This window comes from Furipterus horrens, unplaced genomic scaffold, assembly GCF_987537825.1.
Source record: "Furipterus horrens unplaced genomic scaffold, mFurHor1.1.pri manual_scaffold_11, whole genome shotgun sequence".
Classification (NCBI taxonomy): Eukaryota; Metazoa; Chordata; class Mammalia; order Chiroptera; family Furipteridae; genus Furipterus; species Furipterus horrens.
Window position 1 is genome coordinate 78,728,836 of NW_028327181.1, and position 24,995 is coordinate 78,753,830.

The 24,995-nt window shown below is 36.2% G+C and overlaps 1 protein-coding gene and 1 non-coding gene across 2 annotated transcripts; both read right to left on the bottom strand.

Moving 5' to 3' along the window:
• Positions 1-204: 204 nt before the first annotated feature.
• On the bottom strand, positions 205-24,696 carry TOP2A (DNA topoisomerase II alpha). The gene is made up of 35 exons (XM_090290631.1): positions 24,571-24,696; positions 23,502-23,657; positions 23,173-23,263; positions 22,834-22,897; positions 21,745-21,890; positions 21,475-21,572; positions 21,011-21,223; positions 20,525-20,698; positions 20,237-20,338; positions 19,993-20,130; positions 18,748-18,886; positions 17,593-17,750; positions 17,189-17,314; positions 16,746-16,856; positions 16,498-16,603; positions 16,299-16,408; positions 15,959-16,051; positions 15,501-15,615; positions 15,277-15,398; positions 13,996-14,144; positions 11,539-11,770; positions 11,213-11,347; positions 10,876-11,076; positions 10,494-10,689; positions 8,502-8,593; positions 8,239-8,397; positions 8,029-8,112; positions 6,732-6,914; positions 5,678-5,768; positions 3,350-3,502; positions 2,831-2,954; positions 2,671-2,714; positions 2,208-2,348; positions 1,561-1,760; positions 205-1,266 (listed from the first exon to the last, which is right to left on the bottom strand). Exons 1-35 carry the CDS (start codon positions 24,589-24,591, stop codon positions 1,138-1,140), a joined length of 4,596 nt encoding a protein of 1,531 aa, XP_090146757.1. The 5' UTR covers positions 24,592-24,696; the 3' UTR covers positions 205-1,137.
• LOC149998416 (small nucleolar RNA SNORA38) lies at positions 7,560-7,690 on the bottom strand. Its single transcript, XR_016507333.1, has one exon. It is a non-coding gene; the product is annotated as a small nucleolar RNA SNORA38 (small nucleolar RNA).
• Positions 24,697-24,995: the final 299 nt, after the last annotated feature.

A 24,995-nucleotide genomic window follows, 5' to 3' on the forward strand; every position in this document is an offset into this window, starting at 1 on the left:
CTGGCCTTGATTAGGTCATGGTGCCTATCTCTTAGATCCATCACTATGGCCAGGGGCCATCAGGTACAGAGAATATGACAATAGTTTTCAAAAGGAAGTGAAGAGAAAAAAGTCTAAACTCTTATTTTTTAAAAAAGGGAAGTGAAGAGGGATATATTTTACAGTAAGAAAAAGGTACAGTGCTGGGATAAAAAAGGCAATCAATCAGTGGCAATGTTTACAATGTTTTATTGAAGTACAAAATTGTTGGAATTAAACTAAATAGAAAAACATAGTAAATATTTACAAAAACATTGATAACACACTCAAGTTACACACATTTAAAAGGCAGAAAAGGCGATTTCCCAAAATGGATATAACAGCTCACTGCTGAGTATAGCATCAATAAAATATGTAAGATCTTTGAGTGAAAGTTGTCCTCACTCATCTGCTGTCCAGTGCTACAGAGAAATGTGTTCTGTGGGAAATTCAGACTCAGAGGCAGCAAGAGGGGAAAAGTTGAGACAGTCACATTACCTACAGTATAATTTCCTTCATCCTTTTGACTGTGTTGAGGCTAAACAGCCAGGGTGTTTTTCTTTAGCCTCTGGTGATATTCTAAAGGATATGAGCAACTTCTCATAGCTTAAACAAAAGTTCAAAAAAGGCTGAGTGGGGAGTGTATTTATAATAGAACTATAAAGTTCTATTTGATGGAAAATTACCTATACAACTAAGAGAAAACATGCTCTATCTCATATTTATGAAAGTAGGACTGAAGGCACAGTAGACACTTTTATATCAAAGTGATCCAATTTTAGCTAATGTATTACGGTCAACGAACTAACTACATTATGCCAAAGTGACTGCACAGCTGTCTCTAGAATCCAGAAGACGTTAAAATCAGATTTTAAAGACAAAACATACTGAAAACATAAACAAAGCAGAGACGAAAACAAAGCCCATGTGATGGATCACCATGTAGGTGGTATTATACAAAAATAAGGGACACTGGGGTCCACACACTTCACTTTGATGGTTCTAGATTAAAACTTTCTTCTCTGAACTAAATTCAAAGGGGAGGAAAACGGAATGAGATAACTTTAAAGCCAGTCTTGGATTCAATAAGATCATGACTTGAAATAGTCACCTCACATTTTAAAACAGATCATCCTCATCTGATTCTTCGAGGTACTTTATAGGTTTCTTTGTCCGTCCAGATTTTACCCGTGGAGCCACAGCGGAGTCTAAGTCCACATGGAAGTCATCACTCTCCCCCTTGTATTTCTAAAAAGAGAAAAGCCACAAAATTTGCACATGTCAACCCGACAGCAGAATTTCAATGTAAAAAAATGTATCAACAGACTACAATTAAGTTGTCCACCTTCTACTATGTAGCAAGAAATAGATCTAAGGCAACTCTCTCATGGACTAACTTTGTTACAGCTAAACTAAATACAGTACAAGCTGAATTATGGGATTTAAATTTGTTTCTTGAAAATGTGCCACAATCTTAAGAACAAAGTTTGGTTAGGTTTTAAAATATCTACAGCAAAAGGACTGGCTAGGATAAACACTTACCTTGCTTGTGACTGCTTTAGAAATCATTTTCTCAAAATTAGAGTCAGAATCATCGGAACTAGATGGCTTCCGTTTGCGGCGATTCTTGGTTTTGGGGGGATCAGGCTTTTCAGGGGCATCAGAATTCAAGCCTGGATCCTTTTTGACTCCTTTTGGTGCAGCCCTTTTTCGGGCACCTGTAGTGGAGGTGGAAGGCTGACCTGCAAGTCAACACAGGGACTCATCATGGCCACGCTTAGATGAATCGTTCTCATTTCAAACTTTCTTTAGCAACCTGTTGACTGCTTATAAATAACATAGGAAAAGACAATCTAATACAGCTGAAAATATGTTAGAGAATCAGTGTTCTTAAGCGTCCATTTTAAAAATAAGTATATTTCTTACCTTAAACATTTACAACTATTTGTAAATCCTATGCTCACCATAGAAATGAGCTGGATAATGCCTGGCATTTTGAGAAACATGCTACTTTTAAACCTTTTGACCACCAATTATGATTATAAAGATCTAAAGATTTGCTTTCATGTAGAGAAGATTTAATTCCACTATCAATAACAAATTTTGGCCAATAAAAAATGGAAAATGACTTGTGGCAACCAGTTAGTTAATCCCAGTATTATTAACCCATCTCAAAGACTTAGGCTCACTTTTTGCTGCTGTCTTCTTCACTGTTACTCTCTTCTTAGAAACAGGGTTTATGGTTTTGGTTTCGGCTGGGAAGTCAACCACAGGTGAGCTTGAAGGAAGGGGTGCATTGTCCTCGGCACCATCAACATCAAGGTCCATGACTTCAGATGTAAAGGAAAATAGTACATGTAGGCAACACAGGAAAATCCACGCACTGCTTGGTCCCTCCTATGAATTCAGTTATTTTTTGATTCTCTAGCACCTAGCACTGTACCTTGCAAGTGCATTATACTTTTAGTATACTAAGTGTAGAACCTCTTTATCTGCAAAGCTAAATCTAATGAACAACATCAATGTAATGCTAACGACAACCCGCATTTATTTTCAAAGGCAGGACTTGGCTGATGTATTCTGGATTAGATCCCAGGTGAATCTGAGCCCCCAGTAAAACAGACATCTCACTGTTTTTTCTGACATACATACTTGATGTGGCACTCTCCTGTGGCTTCAGTTCTTTGTTCGTACGTCTAGAATAAAAAAAAAATTTTATCCTGACAACCAATTCTAAATGCGTCAAACAACAAAGAAGATATCAACTATTAAAAGCCATCATGATAAAACCCATATTAGGGGAGATGCTTACTTTGGGGAAGGTTTGGTCTTAACTGGACTAGCATCTGATGGGACAAAATCTTCATCTTCACTTTTTTTATCAAAATCTGAGAAATCTTCATCTGAATCCAAATCCACTGTGAATTTGGTTTTTGCTATTAAAAACATACATATACAAAGAATTAAAGAGGGTTAATAAAATATTTAATCCGCAGATTGATATAACGTATCACGGAGATTCAAGCTTCAGTTGAATTTCCTAAAAGATGCTTTAGTTTTCAAAAAATTTAATATAGCCCTGGTTGGGCCGCTCAGTTGGTTAGAGCATTGTCCCAATACACCAAGGATGTGGGTTCAATTCCCAGTCAGGGCCCATGTCAGAAGCAATCAATTAATGTATAAGTACATGGAACAACAAATTAATGTTTCCCTCTTAAAAAGATATAATTACTGCTCTAAAATATAACAATTTCTGGGATTAAGTGCCCTGAAATATATATTGGCCATTCAAATATTTTAGCACATGTACATGTTTTTCGGTTTTTCTTACTTGCTGCTCTTCGTGGCTCTATTTCTCGTGGAGGGACATCAAAATCACTTTCGTTACTGCTCATATCTGATTCCGAATCAGACCAGGGGTTTCTCTTCTTTCCTTTTCTGACTGGTTTAAATGGCAATGTACTTTGTCTTTTTGCTTTGGTACCTAGAAGGGAGATAGGAATTAACCACATTCGCATATTCTTAGAATCACTTTTCTGCAAACAGAGGCAGATGTAGTCTCTCTTTTTGTGCAGTTTATAGATTGGTCAACTAATCCCATAAATAAATGCAATGTGTTTATGTAGGGTATGTGGTATGTATGCTTATGTGTATAAATATGAGTCTTCTCCAAGAAAGAGAGGCTTGACCTGCAAGCTGAAGGTTAAATAAGAAAGAGTTAACTAGTGGAAGGGAGGTGGGTGACGAAACCTTCCAGCTCAGGAAATAGCCTGTGAGAATATAGTGTCTTTAGGGAACCGAAGGAAATCCATTATGGCTGGAAAATAGAAGTTAGGAGGGGAAAGGATGGTGTTGTGATGGATTTTGTTTTATTATTAATAATTTTTTATCCTCACTTGAGGATATGTTTATTGATTTTAGAGAAAGAAGAAGGGAGAGAGGGGGGAAAAGGGCGGGAGAGAGAAACATAGATCAGTTGCCTCCTGTATGTGCCTTGATTGAGGACTGAACCCTCAACCTAGGTGTGTACGCTGACCAGAAATCAAACCTCAAACCCACAGCCGTTCCGTGTGTGGGATAATGCTCCAAAAACTGAGTCACCCAACGAGGGCAAGGATTCTGTTTTAAATAGGGAACCAATATGACCAGATTTGCCTTTTAAAAAGTTCTTGCAGGTTCAAGAGTGGAGGTCAGAAAGGAGCAAGAATAGATGGCAAGGAGATCAACAAGTTATTGCTGAAGTCAAAGCAAGGAAGGGGGCAACCGAAGAATTAAAAAAAGATAAACGAGGCCATGAAAATTAAAAGCTTGTATTTCAAAATACACCATCAAGAAAATGAAGAGAAAAATCCACAGGATGGTAGAAAATGGGCAAGATCTGAATAAACATTTCTTCAAAGACACACAAATGGCCAATAAGCACATGAAAAGATGCTCAACATCGTTAGCCAACAGGAAAGTGCAAACCCAAACCACAATGAGATGCCACTTCATACCCACTAGGATGGCTTAGAGTGAAAAAGAAAGACAATCAACAAGTGTTGGTGAAAATGCAGAGAAATTGGAACCCTCACAAATTACTGGTGGGAATGTAAAATGGTGTAGCTGCTTTGGAAAACAGCGTGGCAGATCCTCAAAAGGATATCATAGAAAAATCATATGACCCAGCAACTCCACCCCTAGGAATCTACCCAAGAGAAATAATTAAAACAGAAGTTCACACAAAAATTTATCCACAAATGAGCATTATTTATGAGTAATTATGACTAACTGTGATAGCCAAAATATTGAAACAACCCATATACGTATCAACTGATGAACAAATAACAAACTGTGGTTGGTATATTTCCGCAAGGAAATATCTGGCAACAAAAAAAGGATGAAGTATTGATACATGTTACTACGTGGATGACCCTGGAAAACATTTTGCTAAGTGAAGACACAAAAGAACACATATAAGATTCCTAATTATATGAAATGTCTAGAATAGGCAAATCTAGAGACAGAAATAGATAAGTGAGTGGTTGGTTACCTAGGGGGAGAAGGAGTTGAGAGGAAATGGGGAGTGGCCATTATTGGCTATAGTGTTTCTTTGTGGGGAAATAAATTATTCTAAAACTTTGGAGAATACTAAAACCATTGACTGGTCCACTTTAAACGGGTGAATTTGGTATGTGACTATCTCAATGAAGAAGTTAAAAAAAGTAGATACTCAGTAAAGGCATAATCAAATGGTTAATAGAGCTGTTAATTCTATTTAGTTTACTGAGTATTAACTATATCCTAGGGATGGTGTTAAACTCTAGGGATAATACAAACATGACTAAGATGTGGTCCTCAAGCTTTATATATTAATATATTTGATGTCTTAGGAACCTCATAACTGGCTAGAAAGTGAAGTCTAATAAACTGAGTTTGTTTTTTTTGGATCCCAACTGAGGTATTCAAGTTGCCAAATTAACAAAATATTTAATTACAAAATGATTTTTACTCAAATCAAACCCCAAGGACAATATGAGGGAGGTTCAAGTACACTTCAGACATAGCTCTCCTTCATGTTACGCACTAAGAACTTATTCAATATCTATGTGGAATGTACTAGGTAACAAACATAAATTTATCTCAACTCAGTACCATTTTCCTAAAAAAGTCTTAATACCTGGTTCTCTCTTCTGTTTTTTCTCCAATCTTTGTTTTAGGCCTTCTGGCTCCACACTGTCCTCTTGAGGGCTTCCTTCAGTATTTTCATTCTAAAAGACAGCAAGATATTCAAAGTCACAGAAAGCAGGAACCTACAACCAAGATCACTCTACCCAGTACAGATATCATTTAAAATGGAAGAGCAGATAAAGAGCTTCCCAGACAATAAAACAAAACAAAACAAAAAACTAAAGGAGTTCATCACCACCAAATCATTATTATATGTAATGTTAAAGGGACTTATTTATGAAAAAGAAGACCATCATAACTATGAACAATAAAATGGCAGAAATACATATCTATCAACAACTGAATCTAAAAACAAACTAAGCAAATAAGAAGAATAGAGACAGAATCAGAACGGAGACAGAATCATGGATACAGAGAGCGTGCGTTCTGATGGTTCACAGATGGGAGGGCAGTGTGTGGGAATGAGTAAAGAGATGAGGGGATTAAGAAGTACAAATAGGTAGTCACAGAATAGCCACGGGGATGTAAAGTACAGGATAGGAAATGGAGTAGCCAAAGAACTTATACACATGACCCATGGACATGAACAGTGGTGTGAGATTGCCTGAGGGAGTGGGGGTGCTGGGTGGAGGGGGGGAAAGGGGAAAAAATTGGGACAACTGTAACAGCACAATAAAATATAATTAAAAAAAACAAGATGGCAATATGAAAATAGTCAAATTCTGCCAAGTTTTATTACTTGGAATAACATAAGGTCAAATATACAAATCTATAACTGGTCAAAGAATGATATTTTCTTTGGGTTCCAGCTAAAAGCTCTGAATAAAGGTATGTGACTATCTCAATGAAGAAGTTAAAAAAAGGTATGACTTTTTCAAGATATTTAAACATTAAAAAAAATCAGGCTCATAAGAGAGGAATGTTTTAATATGATATAGGCTAAATTTCAAACAATGGGAATAAAAATTTATAATATAATTTATTTAATTTTAGGTAGAAATAAGCTTAAAGTACTTTATATATAATGTTTTCAAGAGTATTACCTTGACTTTCCTTTTGTTCTTCTTTTCGGCCTCTGCCTTCATCTCTGTGGTCACGAGGGGGATGACTCTCCTCCCGCTGGGAGAAGGCAAGACCTCAGCCATTTGCGCTTTCTTCCCCTTTGCTTTCCCTCCTCTTGCAGGGAGTCCTACTTGTTCATCTTGTTTTTCCTTGGCTTCCACAGCCTACAAAGGCATAGAAGAAAGCAAGTTTATAAACTAACAAAGACATTACAACATCTTTATTACTTTATAGGGATAGCATAAAAGACAACAGTTAAACTGATTTAAATTTGTTATACCTTAAGGTAAATTTGTGAGAGGGGAGGTAGGCGGGGCAGTGGAGAGCAATGGGGGGGGGGGGATGGGACAATTGTAATAAAACAACAAAACTGCCAAAAAGAAAAGGATAACCTTGTGATAACCTGTTCTATAAGTATAACCACCACAATAGTGAAGATATGATTTATGACCCACTTTGGACAGTGAGGAGACAGAAGACTGGGTTCTACTCTTGATTTTACCATTGAATCTTTTTGAGGATAATAATGGGAAATGAGGTTAGGGATAAAATACATATATACACATTTGTAAACTCAAAAATTAAGGATGTAATTCCAGTAAGGTACTCTTATCCAATCAACTGATTATAGTGCAATAATATAAATTTGCATGTTAATCCTTTTAGCTTAATTTATAAAATGCCTTTTCTTATGTTGAAATAATGTTGGAAAACCGTATGAGTAAAATTAAGTAACAGAGGATCTTCTGAAACTACTGATTAGCTGGCCCGAAAGGCAAACTGTCTTCGCCTTTTTTTTTTTTTCTTCTCTATGTGGGATGGTTGATCTTGAGCCTGCAGGGAGCAAGCTGGCCCCAGACTTCTCCAAGTCCACATTTCTTTGCCTCCAATTCTTACGTGTCCAAAGATAGGGAACCATAGACACGCCTTCGTAGGAGGATTGTCTTTGTCTTTTTAGGGTGACTTGGGGGGACTGGGTTGTGTTGGTCTTTCACATTTAAATTCTCTTTATCTCCTTAGTCCCAATAGGTCAAAAATCAACTCCTGCTCTTTCCTTCCTTTGTCCAAAAACTTCCAGGTTATTATGTTTCCTGGCATCATTTACTTTATTCTAACTAGTTTTAAACAATTGGTTCTTTTGTGTTATCTTAGAGTATTTCCTTTGCCTCCCATATTCTTTCTATTGCCAGTTGTGAAATTTCTTGATAAAGAGGGATATTGCTAGAATCTGTTACTTCATTAATAAAAATGCTAACATGGGCATTATAAAAGACATACCTCCAGCTCTTCAATAAAAGCAGCCAAGTCTTCTTTCCACAAATCTGATGAACTCTTCCTCTTTAATGTTTCTAGTTCTTGCTCCTTCATAAGATAGTCAGAAAATCAAGAGTTAATTTATGTGCATAAGCAGCATTTTCATTAAGCACAGTTAGGTTTTGCTTTCACGATTGGAACATAACTCTGCAACATGCACCATGAACAACTCACTTTTTCATTTCTTAGCTTGCACAGCTCATCTTTCTTCTCTTTGGTTAGATACCAAAGAGGCATATCAAGAAGGTAGTTGAAAGTTGGTCCGGATACAGAGTCGCTCTTTTCAGTTTCCTTTTCATTGTCACTCTCTTCATTTTCTTCTTCATCTGGAGCCTAGAGGAGGAATTAAAATGTAGTTTTAATAGGAAATGTGAAACATAGACATTAGATTATATACAGTCGTTATTAGTATAGAAAAATGCTAAACAAGAAATTACCTTTTGCTGGGCTTCTTTCCAAGCCTTCACAGGGTCCGAATCATACCCCCTCTGAATCAAAACTTTAATTAATTCTTTCTTAGGCTTATTTTCTATTAAAAAAAATGTAAACAGAAGTAATGGTTGGTTTTGAGTAATATTTCAGGAAAGTGATAAGGTTTTACCATATTAATTCAAAAAATTAAAACTGGAAATCAGTAAACTGTATTTGTCTTCCATAAATTTGCACATCCTGGTACATCCAGTTGACCCTTGAACAAATGCAGGGGGTCTGAGCACAACACACTGAATAGTTGAAAATCTCCATATAATTTGACTCCCCCAAAACTTAATAGTCTACCATTGACTGGAAGCCTTACCAATAACATAAATAGTCAATTAACATATATTTTGTATGTTATATGTATTACATACTGTACTCTTACAATAAAGCTAGAGAAAAGAAAATATTAAGGAAATCATAAGTTTTATCTGCGAGGTTTTTCTTTCTTTTGACTTTGAGAGTACATTTATTAACGCTGGGGTACAGGGAAACAAGGAAGAGCTTGGGATAGAAGAAGCAACAGGAGAGTCTAGGTGAGGTGCGAGTTTTTTCAAATTGTTGCAAACCTTCAAAAAAATTTCCAATATGTTTATTGGAAAAAAAGCCATGTATAAGTGGACCTGCGCAGTTCAATCTTGTGTTCTTAAAGGGTCACCTATAGTTAAGCATTCTCGCTAACCCATTAATTTTTGACCTTTTTCAAAAATCTCATGGCACACATAAACTAATTACTAAAATTCTGTGGCACATCAAAAAAATGTAGTTTTTGCTGATTTGACAAAATAAAAATTCACACCAGGCAGCTGCTGTTGTGTGGGCCATTGTCATTTAATTTGACAATCTAGGGGAAAAGAGGTCAGTGCCCGACTAAATTGTCAGGCATCGCATGTTTTAAAAGTTCTTGCAGCACACTGGTTGAAAATAGTGGCCCTAAACCACTGACAAATGTAAATCACCACAAGGTGGCAGTCAAATCATATGAGGTTGTGATCTAATCATATATCACTCAGCAAGACAATCCAAACCTTTATTTCTGGTCTCTACCTCAATTATACTCCCTGATTTTTAAAAATATTTGATTGGGCAGGTTTCTAGTGTCTCCGCCCATATACTGATTTCTCCATGGTGCGCTCCTTGCCTGTTTTATAGAACCTCCCTTCCAAGGTAGACAGCAGGCAATGCAGCGTTTACTTTTTGTTTTTCTTTGAGTCATGTCCAATATCACCCATTTTAGTCTTGCCTTAAGCAATAATATCTGTAAAATTAAGGGGCTGATATGCTAGTGTTATTATTTTTTTAAATATTCATGAAACTGAACACATAACAATTAACCATTTTTGTGTACCACCAGAAAATCCCCTGTGATCACCAGAAACTCGTGTTGCCATGTTTTGGGGAACTGCTATTATAATCTAGTAGCACGAGTGACTTGCCCTGCTTTCCTAGCTCGTCCTGGCCAGAACTGAGCTGTCTCTTTTAACCTTCCTTTTACCAAGATTTAGTAAAAATCATTTTCTTCCTGGTCACTTCAATTCTGACTTGGTTGCTCCCGGAACATCTTAAAAAATGCCCTAAGTCATGACTCTTTCAGGCTTAAGTACACAATTTACTTATAATAGGAGAATTTATAATCTTACTTCCAGCCCTTTTTTCCATCAGAATTTTCTCTTGATCAATAAAAGTTTATACAGGAACCCCTTCTAGTTCTCTATTCTGTCTCAATGTCAACTAAATCTTGCTTTCTCAAGATGCTCAATCTAAAAAAAAAAAAAGCTATATCTTTCAAACTATAAAACACCTATTTAAGTATTTCAAAGAAATGCTCATTTAAGTAGCCAGCTGAACTAAATGGCTTTTGCCCTCCCTCCCCACCATTACTCTCAACAAAAAAGTTCAAAGGAAGTTTGCGCAAGTGTAGTTTAGTACAGATAGTTATTCCAAACACATACCAATGATTATTTTGCCATCTATTTTCTCTAAGATAAAGCGTGCCTGATTGTTCAGTTTAGCAGATTCAGCGCCAAGCATTCCCAGAAGCCATTCTTTTCTTAATTCGTAATATTTCAGTCTGAGTTCAAAGAAGTCTCTTAGGATATCCAGCACTGTGTCGTATTTCTTTAAACAACCTACATGGTCGAAAAGCACCTGGAAAAGAAAAAAACAGGAGTAGGAGCAGGGCCAAGAATAGGTCAATTGGCTAAATTTTAATGGTTTTAGAGGAATGACTTTATTCTTTCAAAACATAAAAGTAGCCTACGATTTCCTTTTAAAATTGATATTAATCTTCTTAATATAAATGGAAACATATGCACCTCATAAAACAAGGCATACCATAGAGTTGCATGTGAGACTAGTTTGGAGTTTGAAGACTTTGTGCAGCCCCGCTCTCTCAGCCTCAGCCAGTTTCTCTTCAGTCATCTTCACCACGAACTTCACAGTGGTGTCTGTATGGTACTCCCTATAATCTGTTATGAGAGGAGGTGTCTTCTCAGTGCCATTCAACATGGGCTCTAGAACCTGTTCTTTGTATGTCTAAAGAAATAAATAATCCTTCCGTAAGTTTCTGAAACATAGGTTCCTGAATATTCAACAAGCGTGAGTATAGTGTTTCTGCTGATCACACACACACACACACACGCACGCACGCACGCACCCTGTAATTACTTACCTGGGTCCATGTTCTGATGGGAAGCTCTGAGATTTCAATGGTTGTGGAATTAAGAATAGCCACTTCACCACTAATGACATATTGATTTGAAGCCAGCTCTTCAATAGTACCCTTGAAGTTCTTGTAACTTGGAAGCTAAATTGGTATTTAAAAAAAAGAATGTTTTCTAAATGTGACATTAAGAACAGAAATCACAATAGCATTAAACAATAAATCAAACATTTAAGTGTGAAATAAATTGTATGTTTTTGTCCTCTTTAAGCACATAGTCTACTAAATTAAAACCAGAGGAAAACTATGGTTTCTCATACACACAAAATAGTTACCATTGGCAAAGGTTCTTCTCCATCCATTAATCGTCTGATGTTATTCACAACTTCACGAATGTTGTAGTTGGGTATTTTGCAGGACCAACCAGTACCAATTCCTTCAGCGCCATTTATCAGCACCATGGGTATGATAGGAATGTACCATTCAGGCTCCACACGTTGGTTGTCGTCATATAAGAACTTTAATGTGTGATCATCTTTTGGTGGAAATAACAACCGAGCCAAAGGACTAAAGAAAACAAAGAATGTTATTTTACAAAAATACTGGCATCGATAACGTTCGTGAAAAGGACATGTGTTAACTTCATATCTATACATGACAATTACCTTGGTTTTACTTGCTGACCAATGTTCACTTAACAATATTTATTAAGCACTTTCTATGTGCTGGGCACTGCTGACATAAAGCCTCAGCTTTCAAGGAGCTCACAGGGAGCTAGACAACAAACATACATTTTGTCAGGTGGTGCAATCAATGCTAAGAAGAAAAATAAAGTAGGGAAGAGTGATTGAAGGAATAGTGGTTACTTTATGATAGGAAAACATCCGAGCAGAAAAGAAATGGAGAGAATGAACCCTGAGGTTATCTGCAGAGTATTGCAAGCATGAGGGACGGGTAAGTAAAAGGCCCTGACCAGGAAGTGTGCTTGGCATGTAAAGACAAAGAGGCCTGGGGTGTTTGGAGCAGAGATAATATGAGATGGATTCAAAAGATATGGGGAGTGGGTACATAGATCATGTAAGATTTGGTTAGGTAAACTAGGGCTTTACATTTTGCTCTAAATTAAGCAGTTGGAAGGCTCTGAACCAGTGACCTATTTAAAAAAAATTAATTGGCTGCCATAAGAAAGAAGGATGGTAGACTAAATTATTCTAATTGTTTAGATGAATGGTGTAGCTTAGTCTTTTTCCAATGCAGAGCCCAGAGGATCTGATGATGGATTGGGCATAAGTGTGCCAAAGAGAAGTCAAGGGTGACTTCGAGGTTTGTAGCCTGAGAATTAGAAGGATGGCATTTTGTTTTGGACTTATGTTTGAGATACTTACTAGCTATCCAAGTGGTAAGTGTTAAGAGGACAGTCAGACATATAAGAAATTAGAGATTCAGGGCTGGAGTTATGAAATTGAATAGGATAAGGTATCACCCATGGGTGGGAAGTGAGAGGAGCTAGTGTAAAGGAGTCTGATGAAGGAGCTCTGAGGAAGGCCAGTATTTAGAGGTTGGGAAGATGAGAAGAACCCAGTAAAAAAGGCTGACGAGGAAAACGAACAGCCAGGTGTCTTGGAGGCCAAATAAAGAGTTTCAAGAAGAAGGAAGTGATTAACAGTATCCAGCGCTGCTGAAAGGTTGAATAAGATGAAAGCTGAAAACTGACCATTTATAATGTACTTTCCACAGACTTGGGTAAAGGACAATTTCAACTGTGGTATTTAGGAAGAATCAAGCCCTTCTTTACTCTGGCCCAAATTCTGCAGCAGGGTTTCTCAAAAGCAGCACTTATTGACATTTTGGGTCAGATAATTCTTTGTTGTGGGCAGCTGTCCTGTACACTGCAGGGTATTTGGCAGTATCCCTGGCCACTGCCCACTAGGTACCAGTAGCATGGCTCCCCTAGTTAAGACCATCAAAAATGTCTCCAATAGCCCTGGCTGGTGTGGCTCAGTGGATTGAGCACCAGCCTGTGCAGCAGTGTCGCCGGTTTGATTCCCAGTCAGGGCACATGCCTGGGTTGCAGGCTGGGTCCCCAGTTGGGGGAACACGAGAGGCAACCACACATTGATGTTTCTCTCCCTTCCCCTCTCTAAAAAAAAAAAAAAAAGAAAGAAAAGAAAAAAAGAAAAGAAATAAAATCTAAAAATCAAAAATAAAAATGTCTCCATACATTGCTACAATACATATCATGGGGGAAGGGGGGGGAATCTATCCTGCTTGAAAACAAAGGAAGAAAATATAAGAAATGGAAGTAAAAACATTTTCAGTTTGGCAAGGAAATGATACTTCTAAGGGATACAAAGGCTATGGCTATATAACTGAAACAGAATTTTGTCTTCTTGCTCATGGCAAAGAGTAGCATAAATAAGCTTTAATGAGCTATTTTTTTTTGTTTGTTTTGTTTTAATTAATACTCTAAGAATCTGCATCAAAAGTACATTTTATGCCCTGGCCAAGGTAGCTCAGTTGGTTAAAGCATTGTCCCAATACAGCAAGATTGTGGGTTTCATCCCTGGTCAGGGCACATATAAGAATCAACCAATGAGTACATAAATAAGTGGAACAACAAATCAATGTTCTCTCTCTCCCTTAACCCCCTCTAAAAAATCAGTAAACAAAAACAATTTTTTAAAGGTACATTTTCTGATTAATTGAAATTTTAAATATATTTTGTCAACTAAATCTCACATTATTTCAAAACTGGAAATGGCAATTCACTAGAAATTGAAAGCATTACCCACCTGAGCATTGTGAAGATGTATCTAGGACTAGCAGAATCCTTGCCACCATGCAGCCTGGTACCAAACTGACCAATGGGCTGCAAGAGGTTCAGATTATTGCTACCCACAAAATTCTGAGCCAAATTGATAATGGTCATCATTAGTGACATCTGGGAAAGGAAAAGATTTGTTAATCTGATCTGTAGGCTTTTAATAATACATACCCATTATTATGACTAAGCCTTACTATAATTCTGTAAGATGTTATGAGGTATAGATGTTTATTGAGTTTTCCCAGATAAGTACATGGCAAATGTAGTGCTTTAAACCGAAGACTTAGGACTCCAAGTTCAGGGCTCTTACCTTCTAGTAATTTCAATTAAGTCCTTGAAGGCATAGCTCCTTTCTTCACCCAAAGCAGAATGAAAAATTCCCTGCTTTAAGTCACAACATTTCACTCATTTCTACTCTAGCATGTATAACTTTATTCTGTAGTTGTGTGTGTGTGTGTGTGTGTGTGTGTGTGTGTCTGTGTATGCATGCGTTGGCCTTGTTAAACTGTAAGAAACATATTTATATTTGTATACCTGGTACCTGGTACATTCAACAAATCTTTGTTGTATGAACATTTACTGAGTACCCACTATATTTTGATTCAAAGCAACCAGCAAGACAATCATTACATTTAAAGTTCTAGAAACTTATAGGCACACTAGTTGTTTAAAAGATAATAAATGCAAAAAAGCAATTCAATCACAAAATAAAAAAAAGAATGTATGTTTGTGTAAAGTCAAATAATTGTAACATAAAAAAACGGAAAGTTGCCCATTCCAATTTCCAATAACAAAAGTTAATAACCTGGAACACATTCTTCCAGACATTTTGCTTTACATACTGTTTTGTCTCTTCTCCTCACCGGACAGCAGTACACAAGCATCTTCAATGTTAGTACACACAGATTTACTTTGCTTATATCACTGACTCTAAGCACAGATGTGTCACAATTTATAACAATTTTTCAATCAGTGGACATTTTTAATGTCTAAATTTTAGCATCAAAGTTATAATAAACATCTTTGAACATAGATCCTTAAGGACTTATGAATATCCTTATATAAATATTATTTTTAGAAATAGATTTATTAGGTCAAAGTGTAAGCACATATCTAGTCTGATGGATTTCACCAAATTGTTCTCTTCTACGGATGTATCTGCTTATATTCTCACTAAGTGTTCAGAGAATGATTTTACAGGTATTTTTGATATAATGCTTTCTGGAAACATTATGAAGTATATGTTTACCTCGCCATGATGATAAGAGGACATCTCAGCCACTGACCCAGCTAACTGGGCAACCTTCACCTCTCGCTTATCATTCCGTTTGAAACATGTAAACAAAACCTTTCTCTGACCTGGTTTCAAACCTTCAAAATGAAAGAAGTGCAAAAGTAAGTATCCTCGATTTAACTATTTCTAGGCATCGATTTCTAGTTATGGTAAAAACAGACTAAAGAATTGGAACTCACCATCCACCATAGATGGGATAGATCTTTCGTTATCAGAATTTGAGAACAGAATAAGTTCCTTGTTTATGAAGTCATTGTATGTCAGATATGTGGTAGTTTGCCCATACAAGTAATCCTAGGGGACCGAAGAGAGTATTACATGATCTAGTTTAAATAATGAAACAAAGAAATCTCTCAGTATTTTTAGGGTAGTTATCAAGTCCCTCAAAAATTCAGAAGTATTTTGTTTTAAAGATAAAGCAAATTTAATTGTTGCATAATTTAATAAGGTGCACTCTCTTTGTAATTTCTTTCATGCCCAATACATTTTAGCAACAGTCTAAATAATAGGAATATGTATATAGCTATCAATTACTATACTTTTTACTGAAATAACTACTCCGTAACTTAAAGTTCTTATATCAATCCTAAAAGGTCAGAAAATAGTCCATTTTGTGGGATATACTTAAAATTTTTACCTCAGGAAGGCCAAGTAACTTCCGTTGTCTTCTATCCTCCATAAAATGAGTTAACCATTCCTTTCGATCATCTATCTGTTTTTTGCTAAAGGCCTACAAATTAGAAGATAAAAAAGATATTACTGTACTAATAGTTTCCAAAATACCTCTTATATAAAAACTAAAATAACAAAAATTCAGTTTTCTAAAATATCTGGTCCCTTTCTCTGGGATATTCTTACTGAAAAAATTCTAATTTATAAAACATTCTATTATATAAATATTTAAATGTTTCAATTGACTAGCTAAAGCGGTGATTTATAAAACTAGAATGTATGTATGAAATATAATTCAAACTCACCAGGCTGATTGCAGCATCGTCTTCAGGCCCAGAATACTTGAATTGGATACGATGTCTTCTCATATCTGCAAAGTATTCTTTAGCTTCTTTTGATGTGCTGGTGCCCAAACCTACACAACCAAGAATACCAAGTTATTCCATATAATCTTGTAATAATGTGATATTATAAAATAAGTTCTATATGAGTTTCATTACAAACCTTTGTAATACTTGACTTTCCATTTTTTATGATTTGGTGTAGCACTCTTCCATTCTTCAAATTCAGGAAGACTATAGAATGCCATTTCTTGCTTGTTTTTAGACACCTGTGGTAAAGAACACACTCCTGTGACTGCACAGTGCTGGGTCTCCTACATACCCCCATACTTTACTGAAGTTAAATGTGTATCAAGGTTTGAGAAGTAGGGCCTTCAAATATCTATTGTGGTATCTTAGAAGTTAATATACCTTTACAATGGGAGTGATAAATTCCTCCAGAAAACGATGTCGCAGAAGAGAGGGCCAATTGTGATGGATAAAATTAATCAGCAAGCCTTTGATGTGGGAACCATCTTGGTCCTAGAAATATTTGGACGACCAAACACAAAATTGTTCAGAAATTTAAAAAATTATGATTGACATACTGGTAATTTCTCAAATATTTTCTACGGGGATTAATTTAAAAAAAAAAAAAAAAGCTACTCAAATACTCAAAGACTATTCAAATCCAGGCTCTTAACCTGTATATGTAGTACATATGATATAAACGTAATATCTGATTAGATATTGATTAAAGATAATGACTAAAGCTACAAGTTAAGTAATTTCCTTTCAGGGCAGAAAAGCAATGCAATAATAAGACATGTTTAATTTATTGTAATAATCTAAAGTATCTGAAAAGCAAATCTGACCTGATCTGTCATAATCATTAACTTCCCATAACGAAGAGTCTTCAATGAATCTTCATCTTCATAGTTTTTCTTGTACTGAAGACCCACAATCTTTATGATATTGTTAATTTCAGCATTCTCCATTATCTGAAATGGACATATATTGCTTATAAATTTGAAAAGAACAAAGAAATACAATGGTACGTTACTTGGATTTTCTTGAGCTCCAGTATTTTGAGTTATTATTAGCCTATACTTTAGTTAAGTCAGAAATATCTGTTAAGACATGCTATAATGTACCCAATTTCTTAAAAACAAACTATCGAAAGTATATTATAAAATGCACAACGAGGGAATGAAACACCAGCATAAAGTCCTGCATTATAAAACTAGATAGAGATTCTAAGGATAGTTTTATATTCTACCTGTTTATGAGAAGCTTCTCGAACATTGAGTATTTTTCCTCGAAGAGGGAAAACCCCATACTTGTCTCTCCCAACCACACCAAGGCCTGAAACAGCCAGAGTTTTAGCTGAGTCTCCCTCAGTCAGAATAAGTGTACAGTCAGTAGAGTTTCGGCCCCCTAAAATAAAAATACACAAATCAATACTGGTGCATTTAATTCAACCTCAAATATTAACTCAGACATGCTGTTAATAGCTTTGTGATAAAACCTAAATAATTTATAATTCATAGTAAGTTGGCCTAGGAGTAAAAAAGAGCTAATAATTAGATACATATTTTAGCAAAAGTTCATAGTAAATAAGTCTTAGTTTCTTAGGCTAATTTCTCATATTTACACTACTGCTGAACATTCACTTGATCATATTATATGAAAAATATAATGGGGTTTATCACGCATTACTCCAAAATATGGCACCTTGGCATACTGAGTATTTTAAGCTAAAGGAATTTGAGAAAATGGTTGAAGTAGGAAGATCTCTGACCTCACCCCTCAGCTCTCCCCTGAAGTGGGTCCTAAGACTCATTGTGAGAAGTGCCTTCCCTATGCCCAGAAGAAAGGAACATTTGTATCTTCAAGAGTGAGGGACACTGAGAAGAATCTGAATGAACAGGCCTTGTTGGGCTTCTCCCAGTTTACTACACTAAGCTCATACTCTTTGCTTATCTTATCTTCCTGTGACTTTCCACTCTTCATCAAACCTAGCATAAAAACACTGAGGCTTAACTATTTGTTTGGGGTTTCATTTCCTCCCATGTCACATAAAATTTACATTAACTAAATCTGTATGCTTTTCTCCTGTCAATCTGGCTTCATCTGTTTGATTTTCACACCCAGCAGGGACCTAAGAGGGTCAAAGTAAACTTTTTCCTCCCCTACATAGATCGATATGTAAACATTTTTGTTCTATACCCCCAAACAATCATCTCAACTTTATTTATAACAGCTCCAAACTGGAAATGACCTAAATGTTTAATAACAGGGAATCCACTTATTTTTAGCAGAGTAGAAGTATTCTCTTGATAGTAACTTCCAAGGAAAAAATACTCATGGTATGCTGTTAATGAATAAGACAAATAACTATAAGATTTAAAGTTTAGAAACATTAAGTGTGTACCTGCATCATTGGCATCATCAAGTTTGGGAATTCCCTTGATTCTGTTATGTTTTACAGCTGAACACTTCTTGTTTAACTGGACTTGAGCCTTAAACTTTACCCAGTTTAGTATGCTTTCTACAATACCACAGCCAATTGCCTGAAAATGAGAAGATTCACGTTAGGGAAGAAGAGCTCTGTCAGAAATCTGGACTACAAATGAGTTCCCATAAAAATAATTCAAAGATTGAGATAGAAATAGGATTTCTGGATAGAGGGTGGCACATCTTCCTGTTTCAGGTTATCACTGACAAAACACGTGCTTTAACACAAAAAGATTACTCACGGGCATTACAAAGAAAGCATTGAAATTATATGAACGTTAAGGACCTAGTGGGAGGCCACTGATTTACCCAAGAGATGATTCTTACTGGATTAGAGGAGGAGGGCCAAAGAGAAGGCTTCCAGCTTTCTTGTTTATGCAACCCAGCGGTTGGTTGGGACCTTTTACTAAGATAGGAAATAGTTTTGTTCTGGGGGGTGGGAGAGAGAGTTCTTTGTATGGAAGTCAATGAGTATGGAAAGAACTAACTGAGTTTTGGATGTGAGATTAAGAGCAAATTTAGGCATTCAATGTTTGGTAAATAGTTAGATGGGCCAGATTCAGAAGTGATCTAAACTGAATGGTGATATAAAATGGAATTTAGGCGCCCTGGCCAGGTAGCTCAGTTGGTCAGAGTGTTGTCCTGATCCGCCAAGGTTGTGGGTTAGGTCTCGGTTAGGGCATATATAAGAGGTCACCAATAAATGCATAAATAAGTGGAACAGCAAGTTGATGTCTATCTCTCTCAAATCAATATATTAAAAAGAAAATGGGGAAATAAAGGAATATAAGTGGTAATCAAAGGCCCTGGCAAGAAGAGTGAGGTAAAAGTTGTAAATTAAATTTAAGGAAAAAAAAAATTTTTTTTATTTATTTATTTTTTAAGAGAGATGGGAAGGGAGGGAGAAAGTAACATCAACCGATTGCTTCTCACATGTGCACCATCCAGAGACCAAACCATAACCCAGGCGTGTGCCCTGACCGGGAATCAAACCGACAGCCTTTCGCTTTGCAGAGCAACACCCAACTGAGTCGCACCAGCCAGGGCTTAAGTTTCCCTTTTAGAGTGAAACAAATATGTGGGAGGAGTCTTTGTTCTGCAGAGCTCAGAAGAGCAATGAAAAATAATGGTGCTTTTATTTTTTATTTCCCTGAGTACTCACGGCTTTGATGAATTTTTCACTTAATTGGCATGTTGATCCAAAGCTCTTGACTTGTAAAGTCATGTTTTCTTTTGTCTGAGAGTCAAAGGTTGGGTTTTCAATTAAGGCATTCACAAAAATCCACATGTGATTTTTCACCTGCAGTAAAAGTTGATATTAAGTCACTAAAAACTTACTCATGCTTTAATAGCCTTTCTCTTCTTCCTTGACTTTGGAAAAAGAAAACTGTGCTAAAATACAATACCTGATGTGCTTTTACTGCAACACCACCCTTGTTCTTCTTCTTCACAACATCCACAAGTTTAGCCACAATCTGATCAGCTACATAATCAACATGTCTGCCACCCTAATGAGGAAAAGTACCCGACTGTAAAGCTCAGTATCCTCAAAATTATAATCATCAAACATAAAGTCTAATTTAGCTTACTTTACACCAAAGTAGCCAAATATCCAAGTTTATTTTATATATTAATAACAGTAAGAACGCATATGAAAATATAAATCATGATTAATAATTCAAGAATAAAATTACCTTGGAAGTAGCAATGCTGTTGACAAAGCTAATTTGCTGAAAGCCTTTTTCACTCATTGTTAAACACACTTCCCACCTGTGGTTTACTTGTTCATGGATTACTTTCAGAGGATTGCCAGTTTCATCCAGCTTATCCTTCAAATACATATCCACATAGCTACGGAATCCTTTCACCTGTACAAGAATTAAAATGGTATAAAAAAAAGTTATAAAAAGTAGATTCAATAATAGACTAATATTTTTCAAAACTAATGAAATGATTGTTCAATGATGGGCATAAAAGAATAGTCATTAAAAGGCAGAAAAGGATTTACTTATGTGTTTCTTAGAGAAAGAAATTTCCAGTTGTAAGTTTAAAATGAGCTGATTAAAAAGTGTGGTATAGTTTTCTTTTCAGGAACATATATGAGAAATGTTAAGAAAAACATATGAGAAGAAAATCAATTTTGCCTTTCACAAATTCCCTCATTACCAGTAAACACTTACTGGCAGCTTATTTCCATTGAGAAAGACTTTGACATCTTTTGTGGACCCAGCAATATCATATGCTCTCCTAACCATTAGTGCAACAATATCTTTGTCTAGGCTTTGCATTTTAAACTTAGACAAATCAGGGTGGAAGGTAATACACGTATAATCTTCTCCATTGAAGGGCTTGAGCTCCATCTCACCAGCTTTCCCCATGTTATCCATCCATGTCTATGGAAGTAAAGAATAGGAAAGATGAAAAATTCAAGTCACCTTACAAATAAGAACTAAATAACACAAATTTATGTCCTAAAAATTAACTGAATATATGTTCATGAATAATTTTCCACATTTTAATAATTATAAATTATGTTAAATCAAGGCAACCATTTGTGCCATTATCAATTGGTATCATACAATTTGTAATCAAGGCATAAGATCATTCAATTTATAATCAAGGCACAAGATACCTATTTACTTGCCTGTTTGAACATTTTCTTGTATTCTCTGCTGGCTGTTTCCACTGTAAATTTGGTACTGAATATGTTACACAATTTGGCTCCATAGCCATTTCGACCACCTGGGCAAATAAATTTAAAATACTTAGTTGTTATCTCATGAATAGCTTTATTTCTTAATCATTGGCAAAGAGATGCAATTATAAAAATTTTAAAACTTTATGCCACAGTCATTGAAAATGTGTATTTTTAAAAAAATTAACATTATGTTCTTTATTTTCTTCAGTACTCTACCTGTTACTTTCTTTTCATCATCATCATAGTTACTAGAAGTTAGGAGCTGTCCGAAGATGAGAGCTGGGACATACATCTTCTCGACTTTGTGTTCAACAACAGGAATACCTTTTCCATTATTCCATATACTAATTAAATTGTTTTCCCTAAGAAAAGATTGGAATTTCATTGTTAAACTAGTGCTTAAATGTTTTATGTTTAAATATCATTATTTCTAAAATATGTAAACTCATAGTCTTAATTTCTTAATGGCTTTTTTTCATATATTTCTTCTGAAATTCAACATGAACTACTTTCACACCATGCTCAGTTCCTGATACTCCTGAAATAGGAGCCAAGGAGAAAAAAAATGTAAACCTGTTCCAACACGTGGGAAGACACAGATGATGTTGAAAAACATAAAATTTTAAAATGTTAGGGTAAACAGAGGGAACTGATTTACTGTATACTCAATGGAAAGATAAGAACAAACTTTGGGAATAATACTATTATACTGCTTTTAAAAGGATCATCTGTACTGTCCTAGCTCTCTTAGCTTTGCCACCCAACAAAAACTCATTGCAAAACAAGTATGAAAAAGAAAAACATTATCAATTGTCAATTTTCCTGCTTGCCAATAAAATGCTAAGAATTTATTTGGATTTCGAAATAAGGTGAAAACAAGCATCCTGACCACCCACAAAGGGACACCAAGCATTTATAACCAGAAATGTTAGATCTCTATCACCACCTGCTGGTTTACTATTTGCATAGCATTAGGTGGGGGGAAAAATACCTCAGAGGTTCTAGACTCCAGAATGTTTCAATTATTGAAGATGCTTACTGAAGTATTTAGGGACAGAAGTGTCATAATGTCTGTAATTTATTGTAATATGCTTTAGAAAAAATATAGTTGGAGCAAACATGGCAAAGTGTTGATAACTGTTGGATCTAGATAATAGGTATCATAGATCGTTCATTTTAGCATTCTGCCTTTCTGTGTTTTTGCAAACTTTCATTAAAAAAATCCAACTTCATTATAAACCCAAGAAAATGCAACTAAAAGTAACAAGAAATTATAACAAACAAAAGACTGAGCAAGAGACTTACGGGTCAATTGTGACTCTAATACAAGACATTTTGGGGTCCCTTTGTTTGTTGTCCGCAGCATTGACTGAAAAAAACACACATTTGTAAAAAATTAAAGTATTAAAAAAATTCTTTAACTATAAGACATAGAAAAAGTCTCAAGCAAAGGAGTAGCATCAACAAGGTGTTAATTCAGCATTTTTTATTCATAGTACTGTGTCTAGGAAAGAATTCAACTTCATTGCCTCAACTTTGCCAACAATTGAAACGACAGTTCTGGTTATAGAGGGTTTGTTAGAAATGATACTTCTTATGAACGATTTGAACAGGTCTTTACTTTATATAAAAGAATTTACTCACCTAGAATCTCATCAAAGATTTTGTACAAACCAGGAACAAAAGTTACTTCCCTGTAGTTAATGCCAATATCTTCATCGTAAACCCACATTTGCTAGAAATAAGGCAAAAACGATATAGTTATTTTTATCCTATATTTATTCTGTTTTATCATCATGATTACTGTAAAGTCTTCTGGATTAAATATATATATATTTAATATATATAAAATATATATATATATAATAGTTTAGGCTAGTTTCAGTGACTCAAAGTACACAAAATATATAAAATTAACCAGGTAAAGTATATACATTTTAACTACTTAGTAACTGCATTTTGTTTGGTTTTACCTGGGTCACTAATTCCACAGAGCCAATGTAGGTGTCTGGCCGGAGCAAAATATGTTCCAGTTGCGTTTTCTTTTGATAGATTCTCTCAATAGACAATCTTTTCTTAGCATCTTCATTTTTCTTTGTTTTGTTGATTTGCGCATTTTCATTTATAGGCTAGAGTTTTTAAAAAATTTGAAACAACGGGAAGTTTAATCATAGGTTTATCAGAAACTATAAACAAAACATCTCCCAGAATGATATGCCTAAACACACTAAAACAAATCACAGTCTTTCAGTAGGTACTGGTGTTTACATCTTTTTATACAAACATTGCAATTTAAGTTAACTGCAGCCAATACTCCGGTTTCTCTCTTCAGAGCGAGTAAGTCTTTCGCCTTTTTAAGTTAACTGCAGTCAGGTTCCTGGGTATTAGTTTTAATAGATATCTTACCTCACTAAGTGTATCTAACATGGAAATATTTTCCATGTTTTAGATGTCATCAATAAAATACACCCACTTGTTTAATCTACTTCACAAATATTGACTGTCTACTATATCCCAGGCACATAATAGATGCTAATTCAGCAGCAGCAGTTTGGGAGGCTATGGATTGGTCACCGCTAACGTTGTGAACACAAGAAGGACATATTTTGAGCAACTCGGGCCTGCCGGCTCCTCAGTGGGAATCCTCGGCCTTATTCTGTACCTTTCCAGGTCAGGGATATTCAATCCCATTTTCAACCGGAGGTAGGGGAGGAAAGCAGCAGTAATGCTGTTTAAAGTCATAAGCAGACCATTATAATGCAGATGTACTATAGGACCCATTGCGTCCGGTCCCTAGAACTGTAAAACAAAACACAATACCCTAGAAGTCAGTTTAGCCGATAAAACTTCCATATTAGCACCATAAAGGGTTTCGTCTTCTCCGCGATCACGCCGAGCCCAGGAGACCGGGGTTCACAGGGACTACAGGCTCCCAACCCGCCGCGGCGAAACCACAGCCCAGAAGCCTCCCCGCTCAGGGGCAGCCAGGGAGATACCCGGCCGTGTTCAGGCTCCACAACCCGCCTCTTCTGCGAGCTGTACCTGCAAAGGTGACACCTCCATGGTGACGGTCGTGAAAGGCCTCGAGAACCCTGCAAGCGACTAAACTGGCGGGGCCCACGAGACAATCGCGGAGCAAGCGGCTTCTCCACAGACGCTAGACGGTTGGGAGCCTAACTCCGGTTGGATTTGAATTTTTCCGCCCAAACCAGATAAACTAATCCCTGACTCGCTTTCATTGGTTCCGTCCTGAAGAACCAATCGTAGCTGGCCTTTTATAGCCGCCAATGAAGGGCTGAGTTGGCCGAGGGCTGTTCGAATTAACCAATTAGGCAAGGAAGGCGGGACTAGAGGGTTTTCTAAAGCACCACTTTGAGGCGTAGAGGAGAGACAGATAGGGAATCTGGCCAATGAGGAGGGCTCTTTTTGTTCTCTCAGTGCAGAAATCGGTAAGGAAGCGTGCGTGA

What these genes read in the sequence shown, in the direction of transcription:
- TOP2A (XM_090290631.1), bottom strand. Translation starts at nt 24,591, where the DNA reads ATGGAGGTGTCACCTTTGCAG. An exon ending in TGGAGGTGTCACCTTTGCAG is followed by an intron (nt 23,658 to 24,570) that starts GTACAGCTCGCA and finishes TAAAAACTCTAG; the next exon opens with CCTATAAATGAAAATGCGCA. An exon ending in AGAGCCACGAAGAGCAGCAA is followed by an intron (nt 2,955 to 3,349) that starts GTAAGAAAAACC and finishes TGTTTTTAATAG; the next exon opens with CAAAAACCAAATTCACAGTG.